Here is a 26,543-nt window from a genome sequence, read left to right on the forward strand (position 1 = left end):
ATGTATATATATTTGTAGATAATAACACTTATTTATAAAAACAACATCCATTCGTACAGGAGTGCATCTCTGGCTGGTTATCGTGATATTGTTATGCTTTCCTTTTATATTCTCCCATACTACTTATATCTTTAATTTTTAGTGTACATACTTTAGATCTGCAATTTTTCCATATATGTACTCAAATGCATTACTGTGAATTATACCGCAATAATATTTACTATGGATCCTGTACAGTGTTCAGTTGAAGACCTAAACGTAACACAAGGACTGTGCGGTCTTCAATCTGATATTAAAGCTTGTATACTACATGTATATGCGGTCTATAACCAATATATATATATATATTTTACCTACATTGTATATTGCAGACCAAATCTAATTAATACACTATTCTATGGGAGTTATCCCCCTTCCCCCACCCACACCATATTTTATATAATAACCTCTTAATTATGTAAATATCTAATTAGATTTACAAATGTTCATTTTTGACAGTAAGCAAAATCTTATTATTATAAATTCAATCCATTATGTCCATATACCTACCATCAATGGAGAGGACTTATATAGGCTATAAGCCTGTTGTCCAATCCTTTTGACAGTGTAACATTCTTCTATGTCAATAAAATATGTTGAAATGAATGACGCAGCTGTAAAGGTAAACATTAAATGTGTGATAGTGAGTTATGCTGTTTATTTTCCAAATGCGTGTTTAGGTACAATATTTATCAACGGACAAAAACAAACAATTCCATACTCCCTTTAATTCGAATGGACGCTCATTCTATTCTCATTTACACTTACTCTTCATTTCGTAATTTCAATCATCATCATCAGCAGCAGCAGCAGCAGCAGCAGCAACAGCAGCGTCATCATCATCATCATCATCACAATGATGCGTTATGATTTATTTGACTGTAAAGCTCTTGTCATTCATATAGACTCTAAATGTCATATCAAAACAGTTCCACACTCAGTTTACCATTTTCATGGCATTTAAAAGAATTAGGAACCCCTTTTTCAATTTCCACATTTATTGTGGGCAATGGCATTTATCAACAGTTTATTTGAAGGTTATCTGAATTTGGCAGGGTTATATAGCGGTAACACCAAACATTGGCAAATATTTAATATTATTTGATGGATGTTCATTGACACTATTTTTACCTGCACGTTTTTCTCCATTTGATACAGTCAACAACACGCTTAGTGTTATCGCTACTTTATTAATTTTCCCCTCTCTGAAGGGTTGTTTAGGAACTTTATAACTCTCAAAGAGGCACTACTGTAAAGCTATTCCCGAAGGACGAACAATGATAGGTTTACTACATCCATGCTATTGTAATACATGACATGGAACACAGCTCCAGTTAATAAACTTACATTACATAAATAACAATCACCTACTATATGTGAATATGTACATTTCAAACAGAGTTGAATGCTGGATAACTTTACAATACATCATCGGGATCGCTACTCACAGCACATTCTAAGTGTATAACTATACTGTTGAAGACAACACAAAAGCGTCATTAATTTTACATATTGAAATATAAATATATTTTACGACGTCATACACGATACAATGTAAGTCCAACAGGAATATATTTGATAAAAATTGATAAGCTTCCGTTGAAGGTTTGTACATGCCACACACGTCATTTGAAAAGTCCTGTGGGAAATTAAATGAGCTCCCGTTCCAATCGTATAATTACCTCAGAATAACAGACAACGGGGTATCTGTTTATATGGTTATACACTTGATGTTTCTTTTGTCATTGAGAAATGCTTCACAGGCAAACAAATGATTATTGTTATATGTAGTTGTTTAATAAGGGAACAATGTCGCTTGATATTACTTATGTGTTTATAATCTGGCATTGTATGACAGAATTTAAATTGAACCTTTCCAGATCATCGATTAGAAATCAGAAATAGATCTGATATTTTTTCGTGTATTCCGAAAAAAAAAATATAACTAAGTTACCAATTAAATAATATATACTCAAGGTAATTATCAAACATGTAAATGAAAATCTCACATTGGCAGCCGAATATAATTTAAGTGATTAGTCATATACTAGTGATAGTATATATGATGAATTAAACATAATTGGTTATATACAAATGTAAAGCCTAGTAGATTGGATACAGCTGTACACCTGATCGATCAAAGAGCTGAATTGCTTTTTGACTGGCACCTGTTTCTCAATGGTTGGTTACTTTTTACCAGTGACAAGTAACAAATTCAAATTATTGTCTTTAAGAACAAAAGTCGTTCAAAGTTAAATAAATCCTCAAAACACACCTATCTGGTTTGACTCAACATCTCTATAAGTTTGATAGTATATCAGATGTCCTTTATATTCCAGAAGCTCTATTTTAAATTTTTCGTTAACAAATGGCAAACTCTAACTAACCTTTGAGCAACTGGGGTCAGATGTTAGACAATACTGTTTACCATTTTAACACGTGGTGCCAATGGCAAACCAGAAAAAATTGAGACTGAAGTCATTCTAGATAAGGTGAAACAAGAACTAGTCGAGTCTGAACGTATCACTGAAGAGGAAAAACACTGAATTTATCGTGGCTCAGATCATCCTTCATTAGTTTAAGCCTGAACAGGTTTAGGTAAAACACATCCTAGAGGAAAACCTCAATAGGTTAAGGTGGAAATCGTGGTTGAGGAGAAAATAATTTAATGGTTTTAACTGAAGTCATTGTTGAGGGGGAAAACCCGGAATAGTTTGAGGCTGAAAGTCATCCTCGAGGAGGACACACCTGAATAGGTTAAGCAAACAAATTTTATTAAGGAAGAGAAATCTGAACGGATTGAGGCTGTTGTTGATTTATTGACCAGTTAGGATTGAACAATTAGAAATCAATTTCACGGTAGATAAAATGCTTCGCTACAGAGCAGTATTGTAAATTATTGATGGGTTCTTTACTCTGAAGTATTCGTTTTCGACTGTTTAAAAGTATTCACATACCGTTGTCCTGTATCCGTGAAGATATAAGTAACCACCGGAAAAATTAGCATCATAATAGTCGTGATATCACAACTTAACTCTAGATTAAAGTATTTTAAAACAATACCTTTGTAGCTAAAGCTTGTTTTAAAACCATCGTAAATGTTTATACATGTATCATGATAGTTGTCATGCATGTAAAACCAAGCTCCATTCGCCAAATCAGCGCATTTGTTTTTGTTCAGTAAAATGCTAATTCATACCATCAACCAGGTGATCAGCTTGTAAACAAAATAAATATGTTAATATTAACACATGATGACAAGGAAGCCATAGTAAATTAAATATTCTGTAAACTGTGTTATGAACCATGTCACTACTCGAAATAGATAACTGTGTCAATCAAACCTACAGCAATCCTCGAGTATTAAATAATCCACAATAGGTCAAACATTTAATGTATCTCCCAGATATATGTCTGATCTAAGCATTGGTGTCTTTTATGCTTAATTAATACTTATAACTTGACACCTCTTTTAGTGTGATTACGTTTGCGATCAAAACATCCGCAAGTTAGATGTCTAATCACAAATGTGGCCTCAAATTGATAATTATCAGTTTCAAAAATAATTCCTTAGTAATTGTGCCGAAATGGCAGCAATGACTGTATGCTCCCTTGGGAGTTGAAAAATATATTGGCTGGTTGCAAAGGCTCTATAACCACGGATAATAACTTGTGGACTGTTTCGAGACGACCCACAAACTAGTTTGTGATAAAACGGTATATAAAAACCTCGAATTATTATGATTTATTATTATTGATAGGGCTGATAAATAATCAAGACATCTCTAAACTGGCTACACATTGGATTTATATAGATGTATTTAGAATTGTTGCCGGCAACGCACAATTTAAGGCCGACCTTTTGGTATCCATGTCGTTAAAGGTTTCTAAAAGATGCAATTTCTAATGAATATATCACGTACATTGCTGAACAGATGTTCGATGGAACAGCCACGGATCACATCTACAGAATAGCAAATACATGTTTACTTCAGAGCAGGTATCCTTTGATGTAAAATGCAAATTCGCCCATGAAACAAACACATAATGATTGAATAAATTAAAAAAAAAATAGACAAACAATTATCAGCATGTTAAACATGTGTATATACTTAATAATATATCAAAGAATCAATAAAATCGTATGCAATAATGGAGTTATCATTAAATGTTTCCTACCAGACATTGTTTGGATAATGAAAATAATATTAACATCATTATCATTAATTATCTATTTAAGATATAGAAATGACATACATTACGCATTGTAAAAGGTTAGATAATAAACAGTAGATAAAATAATAAAAGTAAAATGCATGTAGAGATAGGCAAAACAAACTAAAATATTTCTTGCAATCTAATGAGATCTTTTTATTGCAATTGTTTTTTTTGTCTATTAATTAAAAATACCTCGCTTTACAACCCAGACATATATCTAGAAGTAATCAATGATCGTTCATATTTTCTATTTGCAGACAAGGGGAGACAACCAACATGTGCCTAACATCAATTCAAACCTCAACCTATACCACACAAATAACATAAACAGCATAGAAACTAAGATTTATTTGTTCAGCTGCTGAGCACAGATGACAACATTCTGGGAAGTACACCATAGGTAATTATATCTTTACTGGGTAAGCTTAGAGGTTTTGAAACGCCTAACTCATGGCATCCAGGACTTAAGTTAAAATTACAGATTAATTTTGTTTGTTTCTGATGTCCTGATCTCAAGTCAGGCATATGTGTCCACTGGTACACTCGCCTCTTTACTACTGTTACTTTCGTAAGTCGTTAGCGTAACATGATTTAATAAACTCCATATGTCATTCGTAGGCAACGTTTTGTGCTTCAAGATACATCTAATGTGTCTTGTGTCAATATGCAGGAAAACATTCTCAATATGTATTACATATACGGCATAGATTTACTTTCGACAATACAAAATACCCGTCATATGTAGTACACAAACATATCTACAACCTTTTTGTTCATTTTGTTTCGGGTACCGGTTTTGTTGATTTTTATGCTGATTTATTAATTCTCCGTTCGTTTCGCAGTATCCATTTTTTCCTAGAAACGTTTATTGTGTTATTTTTTTTTAGTTTCAATATTGAAAATAAGTTGTAAACAAGTCAAAACTAGAATTAATTCCATTATAAAAATTGCTCAGAAACACTTATCAACCATCTATACAGTATATCTGTATCGCCGGTTTCATGATGGAGGCCACGATGTCGTATGGATATTAAGTATTTGCAAATAAGATTTTTGATGTATGTTAAACGATTATTTTTCATACGCGTATCATGTTAAGTCCATTTCGTTGTGAAATATATTTTAATTTTGTGTCTGTTGATGAAATATAATCGAAATAATAATCTGGTGAGCGTTGATGACATAGGATAGTGCATGATCCTTTTTTCTCTGAAAATATATATCACCAGTATTTTAATGTATAAAGGTACTTCAAAAATATGATGCAAATGTAAGAAAACAAAGTGTTTGCCAACATTTGGAATATCAGAGCTGCATTGCTTTTCAGAGATGATTAGACAATTAAAAATCGAATGTTAATTTAGAATGTTGGTTATACGATCAGTAGAAACTGTTATGTATTTATCGAAAAATGTGCGTCATGGAAAAAAAGCGTTATTAACGATACACGCTAGCCGATCGGGCTATTTTTTTTTTAATATTCGTTGTTTTCTTTTAATTCTTAGTCCGTGTTTATCGTTGTCTCGATAAAGGAGTGCATCGTTTCAAGCATTTGACAACCTTATAGTATCTTAACGGAGGGAATTACTGCCTTGCTCCATATTTTGAAAATATAATCTACTGTATGGTAAACAAATGCCAAGGTCAGGTGTTCAAGACTCTTGATTATTTGTCGTCTTTCCCGAAGAGGCATTGGATAATATATATATGGGATTCGTCTGGTCGTTGGCTTGTGGTAAACCGTGTAAGAACTACAAAACAATGAAGAACAGGTTAAAGTGGAAATTTATTTAATGATCATCATATTCCTTCAAGTGACAAGGGATAACATATACCAGAGTAAAGTCTCCACGGCAGCCTCGGGGTCACCCTGACAGTGTTTATGTGAAGATATTACCGGCCGCCTGTACTATTACATAATTTGCTTATAAGTTCATGAATAAATGAACATTGTATACCATATGAGATTCACATTTGTTTAAATTAAATCAAACTTTAGCTCCCTATAGAATTCTTCTAATTACTCATAGTAGATATGTTCCTATAATAATTTCCCTGTCATAATTCATCCTAGTATTGCCTGATAATAAAGTTCGTGTTCTCTTCTTCTAACGGATTCTGCTACTACTAATATCCTCTTTCCTGTTGCCTTGTTCTTCTCTGCGGCATTTCTACTTACAACCGCCCTCCGATCCGCTATCTGTTGCTATAGGTACCACGGAACCAAATCAAAAATAGATTGTGGGTTTTTCCCTTTTGGGCAGAAGATTTAATAGGAAGGTGAATGCCTCGGGGTCTGCTGGTTGGATATTAAGGTGGCAGAAGTTTCAAAAGTTTTATATGTGGGTTGAGCAATATATATAGATGTAATATGTATATAAAAAAAAAAATTCAAGCCTGGTTTTGTCTGGGTGAGTTTATTAAGTCTGTAATTTGCTGTAAATTTTGGTCGATTTTTGGTGCCGAATTCAATAGAAGAATTCAATACAAGATGCCATATTAAAAAAAAAGTTCAAATTGGCAAAATATTCTTCAAAATGAGGTCAGGTAAACCAGTGTGGATAACCCCATTTAACCAGGACAGTGGTAAACGTTAACACTATCGTCTATGGAAAATCATTTGGTTCCGCGGTCCCTATATGCTCATATGTGTGACTCGTTTGAGTTCAAATCAACACTGTGCATTCTTATCTCTCGTCTCCCTATTCATAGGTGCCAGTAAATGGTTATTCTCAAAACTACCAACACGTAAAACGTCCAGAGCTCCAACACTTCAGTGAATATTGTCTGAGAGAACCAAGTATATGTTCTGAGAATAACTCCCGAGTGTCTCCGAACAGATTAACAACTATTGCTGCCGCCGAAGACAAACCACCTCTCTGAGAAAAACTTACGAATCTTACGGACTATACCAATTCAGAAGGAAGTATATAATGGAACAAATATATACTGTGTCAACACGGTGTTCAAACTTCAGGAGAATAATCGTGTGTTCCCAGTTGTAAGATAGATTGCAACCGGCGGATGGTCGGACGTCTGGTCAAACACATTGATTCTATACACAGTCATTAATTCGCATTAAACATGTATATCAGTGATCTACATATTCACAACAGTATTCTACATTTCTATAATTTGTATAAAATACATATGTTATAATACATTTTGATGAGGTGAAACAATATGCGATCATTTGAAGGCGGATCACCCGTTAGAATGTGACAGTAGACTTGCTTTAAATACAAGACTTTGTTAGCCTTTAGCACGTGAATCCTGATCATAATGACTTAATCAACATCTGACATTGTGGTTTGAATAATATACATATGAATAGCATTAGATATACCAACGTATGAGTATCAATGTTCAAATATATGTACAAGACATTATTACAGACTTTATTTTAATATTAGGCCAACCGGCATTACAGAAACATCGTCTTAATATATAACAGTAGTGGTGCCTTGTGCAATCACAAAGGATGAATGTGAACAGTTCCATGTGATCATTGTTTTTTGTCTGTGGTTTTTGTTAAATGTTTAATACTTTCTACTTGGCGTTGATGACAATGATAACATGGCAGGGGATGGGTGACCGATTGCTTGAATAAAAGTAAGTCACTACTCTACTCGGTATTGACATTTTTCATTCTTTTTTTCTTTAATACATTGTATATATGTTCAAAATCTATACATCGGATTAGAAGCGTGAGAGATATTAGGATGAATGTGAACAGTTCCATGTGATCATTGTTAACCCGCATATTTTTATTTAACTTTTATGTTTAAACTAATATGTGTAAGTACATGACAAATAGAAGTGTAAAATCCTAATCTAAAGAGCTGAGTTGTTGTAATTTGGTAGTGTTCAGTGCAACCCGTATGGACTTTCTTGTTGTTTTCACTGATCTCTCACTAGTCTGAATGATAATAATTACGTAGGTACATACAGGTTAATGAGTGTTAGATCGACCTATGCAAAAAGCCTAATCTGTTTTGTCGCCCAAATCACGCTCGTTGACTGTAAGAACGTATCTCGGATAATAAAGTAACATAATATTACTATTTTTTTTCGGTTTCCACAAGTTCAGACAGAGTGTTGCGACGAATCTGGGGAAACATGTTGGAACTACAGTATGTTTTTCTGTATCGAATATCAAATTACCGACTTAATTGACCTAGTTGTGGTAATAGAATCTACATCATCACTTATATCGATGGTTTCCAAAGATCAATATGACTGATTTTGGTCCGAATATTCAAGAAAGATGTATATTTGCACCATAACGGATATATCTTCTATTCGCCAACGTCATAGTAGATTATTGAAAGACCGAACGTGATTTAAAAGTACGCCCGTCTTGTACTGTAGGCAATGGTTATGGGGTCGCTAACATCATCCTTGTTGATTTTAGGGAGGAGTATTCGCCTCCGCCTGGATAAAAGTATTTCCACACCATAGCTTTATATTTGTACAAATCGCTATTTACATAACCGCCGAAGAGGTTAGAGTCATAACAATCGTAATACCACCAGGCTCCGTTCGCCGCATCAGCACAGTTGTTTTCAAAGTCGTCATTATCATTGTCGTACGTGGTAAATGGCTCGTTATAATGGTCAGCGAGCTGATCAGCTGGTAAACAAACATACATCTGTGTATCAACATATGATGACGAGGAAGCCCAAAAACAACGAACAATCATATATTGAACTAAAATAGTTAAAAACTATTAAACGATAGTGTTTCGTCTACATGTAGTAACATCAGTAGCAACAACAGAGCTAGACAAATAACCCCTTGATAGAACGATACATAATGTGGTAAGCAATGGTTATTATAACTTCTGCAGCCAAAGTGATCGAAGCTGATATGCACTTGGTAAAGTATTCCTTATCATTGTAATCCGTTTATTAACTCATTAGTTTTACAACAGGAGAGGAGGACTGGTCATTTTGGATCACCTTGTGAGATGATTTAAGGGTACGTGTTTAAAGAGAACTGTTCAAGGCGTTTGAACAAAACTACAAAACATCATGAGCACCCAGAAAGCCGGATCAAAATAAGAAAGAAACTCTCTGATTATTGCTTATTGTATAAACATCCTTTATGTTACAGTATACCTCCCTTGTATTGCTACGAGGAGGGGATTGGATTATCAACGATCCCGAACCATATGACGATTCATTAAAGGGAACTAAACACGTTATTCTTTGACTACTTACTTAATCAACTATAAAGGTGCTAATCCCCGTATACATTGTATGACGAACGCATCGATAGTTTGCCTAATAATTCAATCCACGAGGGGTGCTAATCCCCGTATGCATTGCATGACGAACGCATTGATATTTTGACTTCTTACTTAAACAATGAGGGTGCTAAACCGCGTATGAATTGTGTATGGCAATCACTTCAATACTTTGACTACTTACCTAATTCATGAGGGGTGCTGAATCCCGTATATGACAAGGTATAATAAGACGACTCATGAGAAACTGTCAGCGACGTGTATTCCACATACTTCAGGGAACCATCCCATCCACCCATTTCGATCCGCATTTTCAGGTTTAACAACTGTAGAATCCTGTATTTCGCAAACCCTGTATGTAAAATATATGAATTATACATATAAATAATTTGATACATAAAAGTTTATCGTGACGTTAATATATGTATAAAAAATAAATTTTGAAAGATGCAATATCAAAGCAAGAAAAAAGTCTACGCGTATGTTTAGTAAATGCAATATATGTGCATGTACATAGTGAAACGTATCTATGTGCCCAAAAGGAATACTTACTCTTTAATGAAAAGATGCTGAACTTACCTATCCAGAACTCTCCTGTCAATGTTCCAAACCCAATTCTGTAGCTGTCCCATGATTTGTTAAAGCCTACAGAACCGTCGTATCTATTGGTAACTACCTAAAACATATCCATGACATGTGAAAATATGAACGAGTAGTTGGTGAATTACATTAGCTAATGCAGGAAGTGAGATATGTGCAATTTAAGTGACCTCCAAAACTATTCACTTAAATTTTACTTGACGATCAAGCATGAAGTCATCAAAATATTTGTGATACTTATATAACATGTATATTTAAAAAGAACAACTGTTTATCAATTAAAACAAGAAATAATACTTTTACAAGAATTCCTGTTCAGATTTTAGACATCAGTGTAATGAACGCCTATATAAATTAGAATTCATGATGAGAAAAGGTTTTAATTGAGCTCTTTGTTCAACTGAACGATTTTGCGTTCCCATTCCTGAAGTTTTCCTTTCTTGATAGAAGCATGGCTAACATATTGTAACTAAGTGACATAGTTGATTCGATAATCAAAAACTTTCTCTGAACATCATAGTTTCGATTTCGGATTGTGGTTTAGTTGACACTTCGGTTTTCTCTTCTTTCTTTCTTTATTTAGAGAAACTTTATTATTCCCAGGCTTTAAGTGGGATACTTGTGAACAGCAATCAGTAAACTAGGGCTTTTGTAAATCAGATGTTATGAGAAAAAAAAATCAATCACCTGTAAGGAAGTAAGATTACGATATCTTATTCGAAGCCTGCTAACCTCATCATGTGACTCTGTTGTGATTAGGTTAAATCTTAAACCTGGTCTTAGTTAAACAGATCTCACTCAGTTATCCTCCAGCAATAAGTCTTATCCGAAACTATAACACCTTCGAAACATGATTACCATTAGTAAATTGTAATCTACTGTTCTCCTATTATGTATTTAAACATCCAAACATCTCTTTGTATGTTCAATACTAGCGAACAAGAAATTCACAAGGTATGTGCCTGATCACAAATGCAGCCTCAAAGAATAAAGATATGTTTCAAAAACTGCCCTAGTTATAGGTGTGACACATCATGACCCCTCTAGTCTGCCATTAGCGCTGGCTACGTACCGTCCAAGGTCCCCCTGCAGTATCCATGTCACAATAGACATCAAAAGATGATATTTGTAACGGATTGATAGTGTAAACTGCTGAACAGTAGACTGATGGAACATCTCCACAATGGTTCAAATCTATAAAATAGAAAATACGTGTTTGCTTTTTCATATTATCAACTTGAGCTCACCTACAATGAACTGTACACATTTAGAACAAATTCACCTGCGATGATTACACAGATATCGAATTCGTTAAAAGCGCTAAAAGAACAACAATAGAGATGTCGGAAACTTCAATAGACTCGTTTAAAGATGTGTCACAAAAGCAATCAAGCGTTGTGCAATATCTATTCTTTTTCTGCAGATTGTTTTTGTTTGATACAATAAATCATGAAAGGCATAAGCAACATCATTATAAATCGTTCGTGCTCCCAAATGACAGTGACACTTGCAAATTGTTCAAATGGATTGATAATGTCATGGAAACAAAGGGGTTTGCGGGCAATTAAACGGGGAAAACACGCCGATCTTAGGATAAGGAATACAAAACAATGATGCAGTGTTAAACACGATAAAAGACAATATACCATGGTCTCCATTGGTTTTTAAACTGTAATCGGTTGTCTATTGATTACAAAAGAAAATCTGCATGACACCAAAGAAAGTTGGAAGAAATAGAAGAAGTCGACGAACATGCAACAAGGTGTGTTTGTTTATAAGTCGCTTCATACGACCATACAGTCGGAAGAGGTCAGGCAATCTTTTACTCGCATTAATTGAGAACACATTATTTGACATTCATTAATCCTTTCAGATTTCCTATCCAAGCTTTCCTTGGTTAAAGATATATAGGATCTTAGGATTATATGAAACGAGTCTTAGGAGGTGGGTTTTTTTTTTGCAAGCCTTGGCGAGGAAAAAATAAAACATGGAGACGAGTTTCATAAAAACTAATATAAAATGAAAACATTTTAGATACTTTTTATCACATAGCTCAGAAAACTTTCATTCTGACAGGTTTTTAAGACAAAATAAAGAGGGCTTAATCAAACGGCGCCATTCACAATTGAAGAAGTCAAGTCATTGTCCATATTATGACGTCACAATCGATTTATGACTGGCACAGCCAATGTAAAACGCTTTAGAGTATATTACACTAGTGACATTTGTAAAAATATTACTCGGGCGAATTCACTGCATAACAGGCCGATTATGTGATAAAAGAAATTATCTGTTACGAATATCTTACCTGCTACATGTACTCTGAGATTACCTGCCACTCTGAGATTACTGTACCGTTTATTTTGAGATTACAGACCTGCCACTCTGAGATTACTGTTCCTACCAGTCAGATATTACTGTACCTGCAACTTTTAGATTACTGTACCTGTTATTTTGAGATAACTGTACCAACAACTCTGATATTACTGTACCTACCACTCTGATATTACTGTACCTACCACACTGAGATAACTGTACCAACAACTCTGATATTTCTGTACCTACCACACTGAGATTACTGTACCTACCACACTGAGATAACTGTACCAACACCTCTGAGATTACTGTACCTACAACACTGAGATAACTGTACCAACACCTCTGATATTACTGTCCCTCCCACTCTAAGATTACTGTACCTACCACTCTAAGATTACTGTACCTACCACACTGAGATAACTGTACCAACAACTCTGAGATTACTGTACCTACCACACTGAGATTACTGTACCTACCACACTGAGATTACTGTACCAACAACTCTGATATTACTGTACATACTACTATAATATTACTGTACTTACCACTCTGAGATTACTGTCCCTACAACTCTGATATTATTGTACCAGTCACTCTGAGATTACTGTACCTACAACTCTGATATTATTGTACCAGCCACACTGAGATTACTGTACCTACCACTTTGATATTACTGTACCTACCACTCTGAGATTACTGTACCTACCAATCTGAGATTACTGTACCTATCACACTGAGATTACTGTACCTACCACATTTAGATTACTGTACCAACAACTCTGATATTACTGTCCCTACTACTATAATATTACTGTACTTACCACTCTGAGATTACTGTACCTACCAATCTGAGATTACTGTACCTATCACACTGAGATTACTGTACCTACCACACTAATGTTACTGTACCTACCACACTGAGATTACTGTACCAACAACTCTGATAGTACTGTACCTACTACTATAATATTACTGTCCCTACCACTCTGAGATTACTGTCCCTACCACACTAAGATAACTGTAGCTACCACACTGATATTACTGTACGTACCACACTGAGATTACTGTACCTACCACACTGATATTACTGTACCTACCACACTGAGATTACTGTACCTACCACTCTGAGATTACTGTACCTACTACTTTGATATTACTGTACCTATCACTCTGAGATCACTGTACATGCTACTTTGAGATTACTGTACATGCCACTCTGAGATTACCCTCTACTTTATAACGTGCAATCGCTGCCCTTCTCTTGTAAAATCTATGTCTGTCCATGTTTGCCCTTTACATATTTGTACATTTCCAAAAAAAAACATTCCGTGTTACGTATACACTTCTGAAGACTAAGAAAACATGAACAAAATGCACAATGATATACATACAACTGTATCTGTGAAGGTATTTCCTTTATCTGTGTCTGACAAACGTTTTTTACGAAAGTAAGAAGGCAATCAACAAATGTCTCCAAATTTTTATTATATATTACACAGATCAAGCTTTCTTCGAAGATTTATGATACAGAAACAAGCATCTTTAATTTCTTAGCATGTAGAAACCACTCTAGGAGTCACACTATATATAATCTTAACTGAAGAAAACTATCATTGCTTCTAGTCAGCTGGTTTTTGTGTTCGTTATTTTTTGTAAAATTTTGCGATGGTTTAGGATAATTTCCATTGTTTTTGCTGTATTCTTATTTTCCAATATCATTTATCCTGTCATACAGAACAAACTGTACTTTTGTTTATTAAAGGCTCTCAAGAATAACGCGTCACAGTGAAATACAACCTAAAACAGATACCCAAGGAAAATGTAAAAAAATATACGTGATTAACAAATAAAAAACGAATACCTGCACATGTGTATCCAGTGGAGATCTAGGATGGGGAATAGAAAACAAAACCGAAATTTGTCATCAACATAAAAAAACGTGAAAGGTATGAACAAGCAAGCAAAATATGTGGGGACACCTGGAAAAATACAAGACAAATAAGACTAGTTTTTTTCGGAAGGACAAGCTTCTTCAGCTGTGTAGACATATATAAGATACAGGCAGGTTTATGTCCTCAAGGCGAGTATAGTGACCACGACACGAACAAAGAAACTAGAATATCTACCAACGAAATTAACAAAGAGACAACAAATCTGAAAGCTCAACTGAAAGGATGCGTGGACGTTTTTGTTACCACTCCGGGTAAAACCCTCAATCCACATTTGTACGAAAACAAACGCATGTTGGCTAGGAGAGTGTCACAGTTTTGTGCTGTTGTTGTTGAAATGCAAATCATACGCTGAAAAACTATGATATGATAAACTGAAATATCTATTGGATTGAAACCATTTGATTTCAAGCATACAGTGTGTCAATTGTTTTATTATGTTTTCAAGAAAATTAAGTTATTAAATGAAGTTGAATGTGAATTAATTCATAAGACAAGAAAGAAGTAGAAGAAGAACAAGAAGAAGAAATAGAAGAAGAAGAAGAAGAAGAAGAAGAAGAAGAAGAAGAAGAAGAAGAAGAAGAAGAAGAAGAAGAAGGAAAAAGAAGAAAAAAACAGCTATGAACAAAATTTACCTGGAAGTAGCTCTTTGACCGTTTTCACGTAGAATCTGAGTGAAGATGACGTGACGCCGTCGTCCCTGTAACAAATCTCCTCTCCATACGTCTTACATTCCTTTGTGACGGAGCTGAAGGAGAAGGAAATACACGTGGAGGTGTCACACGAACTGGCACATCCCAACTTGGAGTTCCAGGACGACGTGCTCAAAACTGACCCCGCGTGGTTCTGTTCTATTGTCTTTGTCACCTCGCTGTACTTGTTGTTAGTTATCGTAGCCGAATTCATTCGAAAAACGGTAAAAAGTAGACACAAACCAAGCAAAAAATTCATACTTAAGTTTGTAGCACGACGAATTAAACGTGCTTGTCTATTTGTTTCAGTAAAAACACGTAACATGGCAATCGTTGAAGAACAAATGACTCAAAAACTGATATACCATATACAGTTACAAAGGGTTAATGCCAAAGACACTTAACACGAAATGGAACGGAAATCCTGTATATGGTACACCGTATTAAAAGCGCTGCTTTGTTAAACTGTATGAACCAATATACAATACACGATCTCAGTAACAATGTGGAGCAAATGTCTGATAGACCAGGCATGAAAAACCAATAGTAAATATCTGTGAAGTGTCTCGTTAAGCAACTATCGACTGGTCGGTGAAACCACTAAGGCAATATCATACAAATATGATCGCTCAAGTTCAAAAAGGTTTTCGCAACTACTTTGTGGCATTTATTTACTTATAGGTGAGAAATAAACTGTGAGTGATGGATATATATGATTTATGTCGTCCTTGGACTAATTTTGAAAATGAATGCAGTTTCGTCAAAGGTTTGTATACATTTTCGGAACAAAATAAATTCCTAATGCAATTTTACGATGCGCTTTCACATTGACACAGACCAAACAACCCCCTTATATTCAAAAACAGGAAAACAGAACCAAAACAAAAATAGAAGAGGGTGCGAGGGTGAATTCTTTTATAAAAAGCAGTAGGTTATAACTGCAACCAAATACTTGTAACTTGAATATCCACAAACTAATATTAACTTGTCTTTGCCAAGAAATATGTTTTAATAAAATTATTTGCAATGCATTTTCATGCATCTCCACCGTTTAGGTACTACCAAGTTAAACCGGATGTGCATACGTATTAACTGAGCCACAACACCTTACCGCTGTTTATGATAACGAGTTTATTTAAGTGTTTTGTCAGTCACACCACCTAAACTCTTTTTATAATAACGAATAACATACGTGTATCGTTAGTCACATAACCTAAACTCTCTTTATAATACTGAATTAACATTAGTGTATAGTCAATCAGTCACATAACCTAAACTCTCTTTATAATGATGAATCAACATTAGTGTATTGTTAGTCACATAACCTAAACTCTCTTTATATTGATGAATTAACATCAGTGTATAATCAATCAGTCACATAAACTAAACTCTCTTTATAATGATGAATCAACATTTGTGTATTGTTAGTCACATAACCTAAACTCTCTTTATATTGATGAATTAACATCAGTGTATAATCAATCAGTCACATAACCTAAACTCTCTTTATAATGATGAATTAACATTTGTGTATTGTTAGTCACATAACCTAAACTATCTTTATAATGATGAATTAACATCAGTGTATAGTCAGTCACAAAACCTAAACTATCTTTAATTAGTCACAAAACCTAACATCGCGTTTTAAGTGTATCGTAAGCCAAACAGCAAGACGACACTTTCAGGCGATATCCCAGCAACGCGACGATCTTGTACGCTTTTTGATATTCACGTTTGTTTTTTGGCGGTAATTTGTGTTTAAGATAATTTTTGTGTATCTTTATCTAATAATCACGTTTGTTATGATACCATAGCTATGTTTTTGGTAAGCCTACTTGTGTTAGTCGTCTGATATTCTTGACAACGCAAAACACAAACCGAATACTTAAGTATGAACACAATCATTTCATTTTCATTCTCAAAATGGTCCCGCATCGTACCAAACTAGCATAGTTAAGGATTTTATTAGTTTCCCGATTAGTTGTGGTTTAACTTAAACACTTTGATTACACACTTTGATGACATATCTAAACGGAAATTATCGCATTTCAATCGATACACAGATAAACAAATACACTTTGGCGAGATTTCTTCCCTTGAGCGTTCTTGATGCACAGGATCAGTTTTGTTATAAGTATAAACTTTATTTATTTGACAACAGTTATGAAACAAGTTATTTTAATTTAAATAAAACATTCTTGTTAGCCCGGATATTAGCGCGAGTAGTCTGAATGTGGGCGAAAACTGGAGTTACCAGAAAAAAAGATCGTTTTAATAAATCAGCTCATCGGTGTAAATTGACACGCCGCAAATTATACATTTAGTAAACGTTTATGGCCGCACTATTTCAAACAACGGTCTATTTAAGATGACAATGTTATAAAATTAAAAAGAAAATTAAATTAAAAAAGAATGAGTTAAAAAATAATAATAGTACAATGAGACACCATTTATGATCATTGTAATGTTAATTATTATTTATCGCAACTACGTTATCTCGGAGAGGGGAGATAACTATTCTCAGAAACGGTACCCTGCGTAGTAATATGAAATGGTCATTATGTGTGAAATCAGCTCACTGGTTACACGATAATCGTTGTTTTGTATTCATAGTGTATTCATAGTTTAATGGTACTTATTTTCAGTTGGTAGATTCATATACAGAACAAGCATCAATAATGCAATAAAATCCTTTAATAGCGATCTTCTACAAATAACCATTGTTAAGGTTGTTACATATTCTGTATTGTGTTTCTATTTGATAGTAGTCCACACAATTAAACACTTTCTTCGACATTTCCTGTTAATTATTCACAGTGACTGGTATTACAAATATGGCTTACATAGGATATTATACAGTATATTTGCATTTATACCCTTACCTGTACTATCATGAAAGGATTTTTAATGCGACGTCTGATAAAAAAAAAAACATCTCATTAAATACCTGCAGCCAGATTAAACCGACCTACTATACTCCCTATACCTGTTGTTAACACATATGGTGGATTATGAAAAGTTCTTTTACACAAACAACACAATTTCCTATGCTACTTTTCGATGACTAGTACGATATGTCCACTGTCACCTTCATCAGACAAATGACCAGTGAAGCCTATGCACACACATGGGTAAATTGTGTACGAGTTGTTCACAAAATCGATTCGGCTACACTGTAAGCGTATGTATAATAGTTGTCATATATGTACCGAAATGACTCGATTCGGATACGCGTTGTTTAATACTTGGTTATAGGTGTGCGAGAGTATTTGAGCCCCCTCGTCTCGATTTAGAACTGGCCCACTGCGGCGTATCCATACTTACCAACCTGAAGGAAATGTTGAGAACATATGATGGAGTTTTCTCCCTTTTACTGTAACCTGATTTATCTGTTTTACTATCATGTATGACTTGTATGACTTTATGTTCTTTAGCTTTATTTTTGTATATAATCTCACGCAGCATATCTTAAATTAAATGCTTCTAGTTCCAATTTGTTTTTCTAGTTAAAAATGACATCATTGTCCCAATTTTTAAATCACACCATATTAGTGTATATCCGTTCAAATTTCATAGTTTGCTATATATTAGCATGTATGTTTATCACACTATCGTATTGGTTAAACCCTCAGCTTGTACACACTAGTATCATTAGCTACCTCCTGTTTATAACTTTAACTTCAAATGCTACCTGTCTGTGATAACTTATGTGCTGTTTTACTTTTGTACCTTTATTGTTTTTACTCGTTAAATTAACCTTTGAGATTGGCTTGCTATTTCTTAACTAGCTTTGAATTTACATGCATGCTGTTTATCCATGTAATTTATCATTTGTATCCTTTGTTTGTCGCAACAAATAGCACTCGGTGCTAACGTTTAGTGTTTTAAATATGCGACGTTAAATAACAAATCGTGTATCTTGTTACATTGCGATGTTAAAAGGGATCAAACAAAAACTTCATGAACAGGTGGCAACATTTATGAAAGCATTTCCCCCCCTTTTTTTTTTTAAAAATATTGACAAAAATGCCCAGACAGAAGTTTGTGAAGCTTGTGATACAAATATCTTACATTTGTCCTTTTTCATATGATGTCACTCGATCATGATTCCAATTGTCTTTTTACTATGACATTCATGTATATTGTCTGTCTTTGCAATATCGGCTTGGGCCGATAGACTTGTATACAAGAATTGAATAAACAGCATAATCACAATTATATTTTCTTTCTTTTCAACACAAACCTATACCTTTTGAAAATTGATACACTTTTATTTAGTTAAAATACATTTCAATTTTTATTTACATTTAAATCTTAATAGAACATAAAAACGGTACGTTATTCAAGATGTATTAATCAACATTTCAGGCTTTTAATAATGTATTGGTAGATCCTGACGTAACGTCTGAGAATATCAGTTGTACCTGGTTGGTATTCAGAACAAACAATTCGCAAACTCAATATAATCTTTGCGTTACACCAAAGGACTATAGAGATTGAGGAGGGTAGTTTGATTGGTTTCCCTTACTATATACCGTTTCATTTATTTGATGATCCATACCAATAAAATTGTAGCAAAACCGCAGATACAGAATATATTGCCGAAAAAGTTCATTCGTAATTAATTCATGTATTATATGCTTCATACGCGTGTATTAAAGACAAGTTAAAATAATCTGTGTCATATTTACAGACAAATTCTGGCAAATGAAACGGGTTACATTTGGTAGTTGCATTGAGTCCAACTTGAGTAGTAATTGAAATACTACATTGTGTATAAGATATCTAATTGGAGAACGGGGTAAGAGAAAAAGAACCATTCACACCCTTATGGATGAGATAGGGGAATCTCAACCCACGGCGGAAGAATCTTAAGTTGTCAAACACTCGGCAAAGCCTCGTGTTTGGAAACTTAAGAATATTCCCCGTCGGGTTGACATTCCCCTATCTCACCCCAATGGGATGTGGGATTAATAGCATCTTTCAACCCCTTAGGGGTGAGATAGGGGATTATCAACCCGAGGGGGGAGATTCCTAAGTTGCCAAGCATGAGGCTTTGCCGAGTGTTTGGCAACTTAAGAATATTTTCCCCAGGGTTGAGATTCCCCTATCTCACCCACAAGGGGGTGACTTATTCTTTTTTCTTACCTTGTTCTTCCATTGTGTATCATATTCACAATGTAATGATAACGTTACATGCTCAATCCAGGGTTGACTTTACGTTGTTGGATTGGTGACGTGACGTCAGACTATTGTTATGAATAGGGGAATCCCCCGTCTCAACCCTAGGGTGAGACAAGGAAATCCCACACCGGTAAAAGTGCGGATACACTTGTCCAAGGTAAGATAATCTATTTTATTAATTTAGAATCTTAATACGGGCTACAGCGGTGTTGTGGGCGTCTTTAGCTCTAGTAATTAAAACACCGAAATCGGTAAGAAAATGAGACCACTGCGATGCAAAACAGCGTTATTCCGTGTGACCTACACGTTAGGTGTGTCCAACTCGGCATGCTCTAAAATATCTCGATAAATGGTTACTCGGTCCGTGGATGGTTCTGTCAGCTACTTTGATTTGCCAGAGATATGATCCGGTCTTGGTAGCTTTACTCATTCATTCAGATTACAAGGTCTCCAAAGTATACAATTCGTAATTAAACGTATTCATGCAGCTTCCTAATTCGATTTAATTCCCGTCATGATCACCGCCCCTCAATCTGCTGACCCGGTTTTATCCTTTTTTTCTAGTTATTGTCAGCAGGCATTTTGTCTTTTAACTTGTCTTTGGACTATGAGTCCCAGGGATGAAGACGTTGCGGAGATGTTGAATTACACGGTTGTTGCGATTTCTTTCTTACATAAACATCACGCAAGTTGCGAGTATCTTAGTTATATACTTATGATAAATCGACCTAATATATTATACCTAAAAAACATGGTAGTATCTATGTTTGAGTTATGACCCCTGATAATGAATGATACCTTTCGCAATAAAGTTGTGATTGGTTGTGTTATAATGTATCACCAATGGTGAAAAACAGTTTATTACAAAATAAACGTATGCTATATGTTGAAGTTATCTCCCCTGATGATAAATGGTAAATTGCCGATTTTACGTATGACCTATGTTGAATTTCACCTTAACAGTAATTTAGATTCTAAGGTATCTATAACCGAGCGCCAAAATATTAATTATAAAATATATTCTAAATGTCACTTATATATTGTACGTATCACTTATGTAAATGTCCAAGATTTTCATCTGGGGTAATAACTATTGCTGAAATTATTCAGTTAGAAAGCGGACATTGTATAATGTATTGGGTGTATAACAAGCACGTGCAATTAGTTGTTCAATTGAAACACGGACCAAAATATGTCGGAGTTTAAAACAAACCGTCGGAATATATGAAATAAAATATATGAATGGTGTGGCAGTGTGCAGATAACTCTTGATGACGTTCTACTCATTATATGTTCTCTAACGATAAGCTTTGCAATTTCTTAAAATTCATTTGATATTCAGGTAACATGAATTACTGGTGATTTTTTTAATATCTTAATATACAAACGAATCGGGATGACATCGTTGCAACGTTATTTTATTGTAGATTCACTGAAATGAATATGTATATACAATGCACTAGATTTATACAAACAAATATCACGTATTGTACAATATTGGATCCTGATAGGAAACCAACCAGGCCCAAGTATTAATATGTCAATGTACTAGCGACATTCACTATCTTGTTGCTCAATTCAAGATAAGGCCGTTTCAATTAATATTATATATATGTACATCGGATAACATTTTGACCAATCACAGAGGATAGCCTTGTAGATGAACATGTGATATTTGATAACATTGTTACAAATCAAAGAACATAGCCTTATCAATGTACACACGACATGAGATACATTTGAGACCAATCAAAGACCTCAGCTATGTTAATGCACTTCCGACATTGGATGACAACCTCACCAATCACAGAGCATAGCCTCGTAGATGCAAACGTAACCTTTGGTAACGTTTTAACCAATAAGATAACATAACCACATCAATGTACACACGACATGATCAATCTGAGAGCAAAACTATGTTAATGCACATCTCTCATTGGATAATGTTTGAACCAAACAGACGACGCAGATTGAATTGAACACGCGGTATTTGAACACATCTTTATCAATCACAAAATCATAGCGATTTTAATGCACACGTGACATCGGATAATTTTTAGACCAATCAGAGTCCTTTTGTAGATACGTGGTGAAGGTGGTCTTAGTGGTGGTGGTGGTTCCATTATGATCATATCTGTTTTTCCGTTTCCTCTCACAGAGAGTCCTGTAGTTGAAGAGAAGGAAAACGACTGGGTTAGCGACGCTGTTCAAGGGTGCAAGTGACATGACAATGAAGAATGAACCGTTCATCGGAACCAGGTGGTAGAGGAGAAGGATGGAGTAGAACGTGAAGGGTCCCCAACACGCAATAAACACTGAAATGTAACATAAAAACATATTACAATACCGTCAACAAAGAAGGCCACGAAATACTACACCATCAACAAACAAGGCAACACTAGCTCCACCACACGGGAACAGAAGTTATTACGGCGTCGCTACATAACGGCTTGGTATAACACAAGGTTACACTACACGATGTCAATATATAGCATAGGATCAAAATAAAAAAGCAAAATGTATCACATCATCGACACAGAAAGTCAAATGTACTTCAGTATAAAGTCAACATACGGGATCAAAATATACCAAAGTCAAGCCAAAAAGACAAAATGTATCAAATTGTCAACACACAATGATAAAATATACCACATTGCATACATGTACACTAAATGACAAAATACACTACAGTGCCAACACCCTAGAACAAAATAAACCACATATTCAACACATAGAACACAATAAACCAGAGTCAAATACATGAGGAAAATAAACACAATGTACCACATACACTTCATCCAAAATAAACCATGGCGTCCTTAAAGCTGACAGTGCAGGTTTTATTTGTTTTCTTATTTTGTAATCTTCCCGAACTCTTCCTCTATCGTTTCTAAGTAAGTGTCGTCATTTTAGTTTGTCTCGCTCGGTATAAAAAGCGCATTACCAGTCAAACCGGTTATCTTTTGTTCAACATGTCCGCAAGGTGACACTGCTATATTATATAGATAAAACATTTTCACGAGTTTGAACCAACACCTTTTAACAGACCAGTTGAATAAAGTTGAAGTGAAACACATCAAAGATGTAATTTATCTAATAATATCTATTGACCGCTCAGTTTGACCCTGATGGACGCGTTCAGTGGGTTTTACATGTAATGTGGTTAGTAACCGGAGATTTCGGAGACATCTCACATGTTCGGGTAGGTGACCCATTACCTTCCAACGTCCGATCGGATAATTACACAAGGGTAAATTGCGCATTAAAGTTAACAAATATGAGTAAAATAGTGCATTTCAGAGTGTCTACACATTCACAAACACATCCATACACCAAGACGCACACTGAAAAAACCCACAGCATAAACTAACATTGACAAACTTTACCTCTTTGTTAACATAAAGGAACACCCACAAGGACAAACTTTACCACCTCGCTGACACAAGTGATGCAGTTTATCATGAATAAAACACACAAGGACTTTACATAGATTAACGTGAACACAGAAAGACCACAAATACCACATCTTCGAAACTCAGTAACATACTGAAAGGAAATATACTATTGGTTTCCACAAAATGCCGAGCTACTCCAGCACTATCATTTATTATTGTGCAAGATACGTGAGCGTTTCATGATATGTGTTATCGCACGTAGGAAATATTGTCGTTACATCCACGCTTACTCATAGAATACATGTAACACTAACTCGAACAGGAAGTTGTTTTAAAATCGGGAAAAACTTAATGAAAATTTTAATGTATTTCTCAGAATGTAAAACGCTTGCCTCATGTTAATCTACCCTACATTAAAACAAAACTGTCGTCAATAAATCCCATTTGACCAGTTTTTATTGCTATTACGTGTTCCAATTGACTCCATAAAATGTCTGATGTCTTTTCTTTAGCAAAGATAATGTCATGCAACTGATTTAAAATAGACAATGCTGAAAATAATGAAACAATTATACGACATTTGTTTTACAGTTAAGGTAACTGCGAACTTGGGACATGTGCATACCAGTTAATGGGATATATACACTAGGAATGGCAAGCTTAAGAGTGTCGCGTGCACTAAACACAGCTAATCCGAGCACTTCAGAGCCATATTTACCGGATTATCCGAACTCGAAATGCTTAAATTCTTTCAAACATAACTGGTTAGAAGTTTTTGTTTGTAAGCACCGTAAGCGAGCGGTAATTCGCATTCGTGTGGTATAAAACAAGGTTCGGAGACTATTGTGTTCGTTAATTACACTGTCGTCTGCCATAAATCAGACGGATCAGAGACTGTCTGTGTATTGTATTACAATTTCCTGTTGCAAAAAAGAAATCTGAAACAACACGCAGTATTGGTGCCGTTGTGTTTCTTTATTACAAGGTCTTGCAGCAGATATAATGAACAGTTAACGAGATATTTTTGCAAAGTTCCAAATTCGTGTAGAAGAAAAACATTTTTTAGAGACCATTTGTGTTTTTTTATAACAGATTTTGTAAAAACAAACTCGATATTTAGGGATTGTTTTGTTATTTGATTCCAAATTACTGTACTATAAATCACACGATGGATTAGGCGCTGACTCAGCATTATAAAGTTCCGCATTGTAAAGCAAACGGTTTGGGGACCGGTATAGTTCTTTATTAAAAACTTCCATTACATAAACACTCCCAGTAGAGGCTTTTGCTTTTCTTGATGATTAACTCCAGCTGTTTAAACACTCGGTTAAGGTGCCGTTTGGAATATTTCTTAATTACAATTTTTTGTACTTTTAAACACCAGGACACATTCTATAGTTATTACCTTATACGTTATATATGTCTTTTGTTATACATACCAGAAACCACGACAAAAGTGATCTTGATAGTTTTGATCTTTGCTCTGTGGATGATACCGGAGTCAGACTTGAGACGGGAGTTGGTGGTATACGAGTCGACATCAGCTAAAATATAAAGAAAAATGGTGACTTTGGATAGCTACTAGTAGATAACATCACCAGAACCTTTGTATGCGCCGTCTAGAAGTTGGATTCTTTTCGTTGTTTTGCATATTTTTATTCATGATTTACTGCCCTATAGCAGCAGCTTTAACACCGAGGAGACGGATGCCATTGATAACAATACCAAGAAGAAAGATTGATACATGTAGGAGTGATAGGGCTCCGAAGTGTTGCTTTTGGAGCAGCAGGTCGATATTGGGTTATCTAATGTCCAATTAGCAGAATAAATAAATCAGTTTTTCCGAACCTGCATGGATGTCAAAGGTAGCAGTATACAGTAGACGGTTGTGGCCACGGGTGATATTTTTGTTAAATGGCTAACCCCTGTATAATGATAAGTTAAACAAATAAAAAAATAAAACTGTACTAAAATTGGTATAAGCATGATGAAGTGGGCAATGTGAGCTTCACATTTGTAAAAAAAAAAAAAAAAGTTTTTGGTTCAATCCAAAATTTTGGCCATCATCCCACATGAAAAGCTAGCTTTACTGGAGGTAAAATTTTGACAACAGCTAACGACGCAAAATTGCAAAAAATCAAGTTTTACAACTTTACTGAGACCCAGATTATTCTGCAACCAAGTAGGTAATCTTTAATTTCAACCAGAACTTAGGGAAAAAATTCTAGTTGCGGGGGTCGCATTTTCGGTCAAAAATGGCATTTTTTGGCATTTTTGGGTAATTTTTGATGTGGTAACCATGGTTTTCACACAAGTGACATACATAGAAAAAAAGAGGTTTATACACTTCTCAGTACTTTATATGTATTGTTAATGTAATGCAGTTTACAAATATATATACATGTATAAATGTGTTGTGTAGGGTAAATCCGCTGTGTTTACATTTCCTCGACATGTGCATTGCTTTTCAGAGTCGGGCTATTTCTACTGTAGACAGCTACCAAAGGGTATTGATTTGTTTCCCATTCAGTGAAGAAAAGAGTCAAATCAAAAATTAGAATAACATTTAGGCTTCATCACCGTAAAAGAAAGACGGGTTACTATTTGATGGAGTTTGCAAACAAGTCTCAAGGAAGTATTAGTTATAAATAATTATATATTTCATTTTCATTCAATCCATTTTTATTTTTTTAACATAATTAAATTAAATTGTTGACTGAAATTATTTTATAATTCATGTCATGTCCCAAGTACAAAATGTACATACACTTTTACGTATTATGTAATCCATTTTATGTTTATAGTTATATATTTACATTTGCATGGCATTGTCACTATATAGCCTCTTTGAAAGCTGTGTCGTTGATGGGACTTTAATTACCATGCAGCACGAGACACA

At 34.8% G+C, this 26,543-nt stretch overlaps 2 protein-coding genes across 2 annotated transcripts in view; both read right to left on the reverse strand.

The window, feature by feature from the left end:
• Positions 1–8,635: 8,635 nt before the first annotated feature.
• Positions 8,636–15,279, reverse strand: LOC110460530 (ficolin-3-like). The gene is made up of 5 exons (XM_021513491.1): positions 15,009–15,279; positions 11,178–11,299; positions 10,085–10,181; positions 9,690–9,857; positions 8,636–8,889 (listed from the first exon to the last, which is right to left on the reverse strand). The coding sequence occupies exons 1-5, from the start codon at positions 15,277–15,279 to the stop codon at positions 8,636–8,638; spliced, it is 912 nt and encodes a 303-aa protein (XP_021369166.1).
• Positions 15,280–21,663: 6,384 nt separating this feature from the next.
• LOC110460526 (cardioacceleratory peptide receptor-like) overlaps positions 21,664–26,543 on the reverse strand; it is a 71,836-nt gene continuing 66,956 nt past the window's right edge. Inside the window, exons 6-7 of the mRNA XM_021513487.1 lie at positions 25,084–25,188; positions 21,664–22,564 (exon numbers count right to left, since the gene is read on the reverse strand). Of these exons, the coding sequence (XP_021369162.1) occupies positions 22,278–22,564; positions 25,084–25,188 (392 nt within the window). The 3' untranslated portion in view covers positions 21,664–22,277. The remainder of the gene's footprint in view (positions 22,565–25,083; positions 25,189–26,543) is intronic.

Source organism: Mizuhopecten yessoensis, unplaced genomic scaffold (genome assembly GCF_002113885.1).
Source record: "Mizuhopecten yessoensis strain PY_sf001 unplaced genomic scaffold, ASM211388v2 scaffold10423, whole genome shotgun sequence".
NCBI classification, from domain to species: Eukaryota; Metazoa; Mollusca; class Bivalvia; order Pectinida; family Pectinidae; genus Mizuhopecten; species Mizuhopecten yessoensis.

Bases quoted from the DNA above. Each gene is read 5' to 3' on its own strand.
- LOC110460530 (XM_021513491.1), bottom strand. From the start codon at position 15,279: ATGAATTCGGCTACGATAACTAACAACAAGTACAGCGAGGTGACAAAG. The intron at 9,858-10,084 runs GTAAGTTCAGCA...TTTTACATACAG, and splicing joins GACAGGAGAGTTCTGGATAG to GGTTTGCGAAATACAGGATT. The intron at 8,890-9,689 runs GTAAGTAGTCAA...TTTGTTTACCAG, and splicing joins CAGCACCCCTCATGAATTAG to CTGATCAGCTCGCTGACCAT.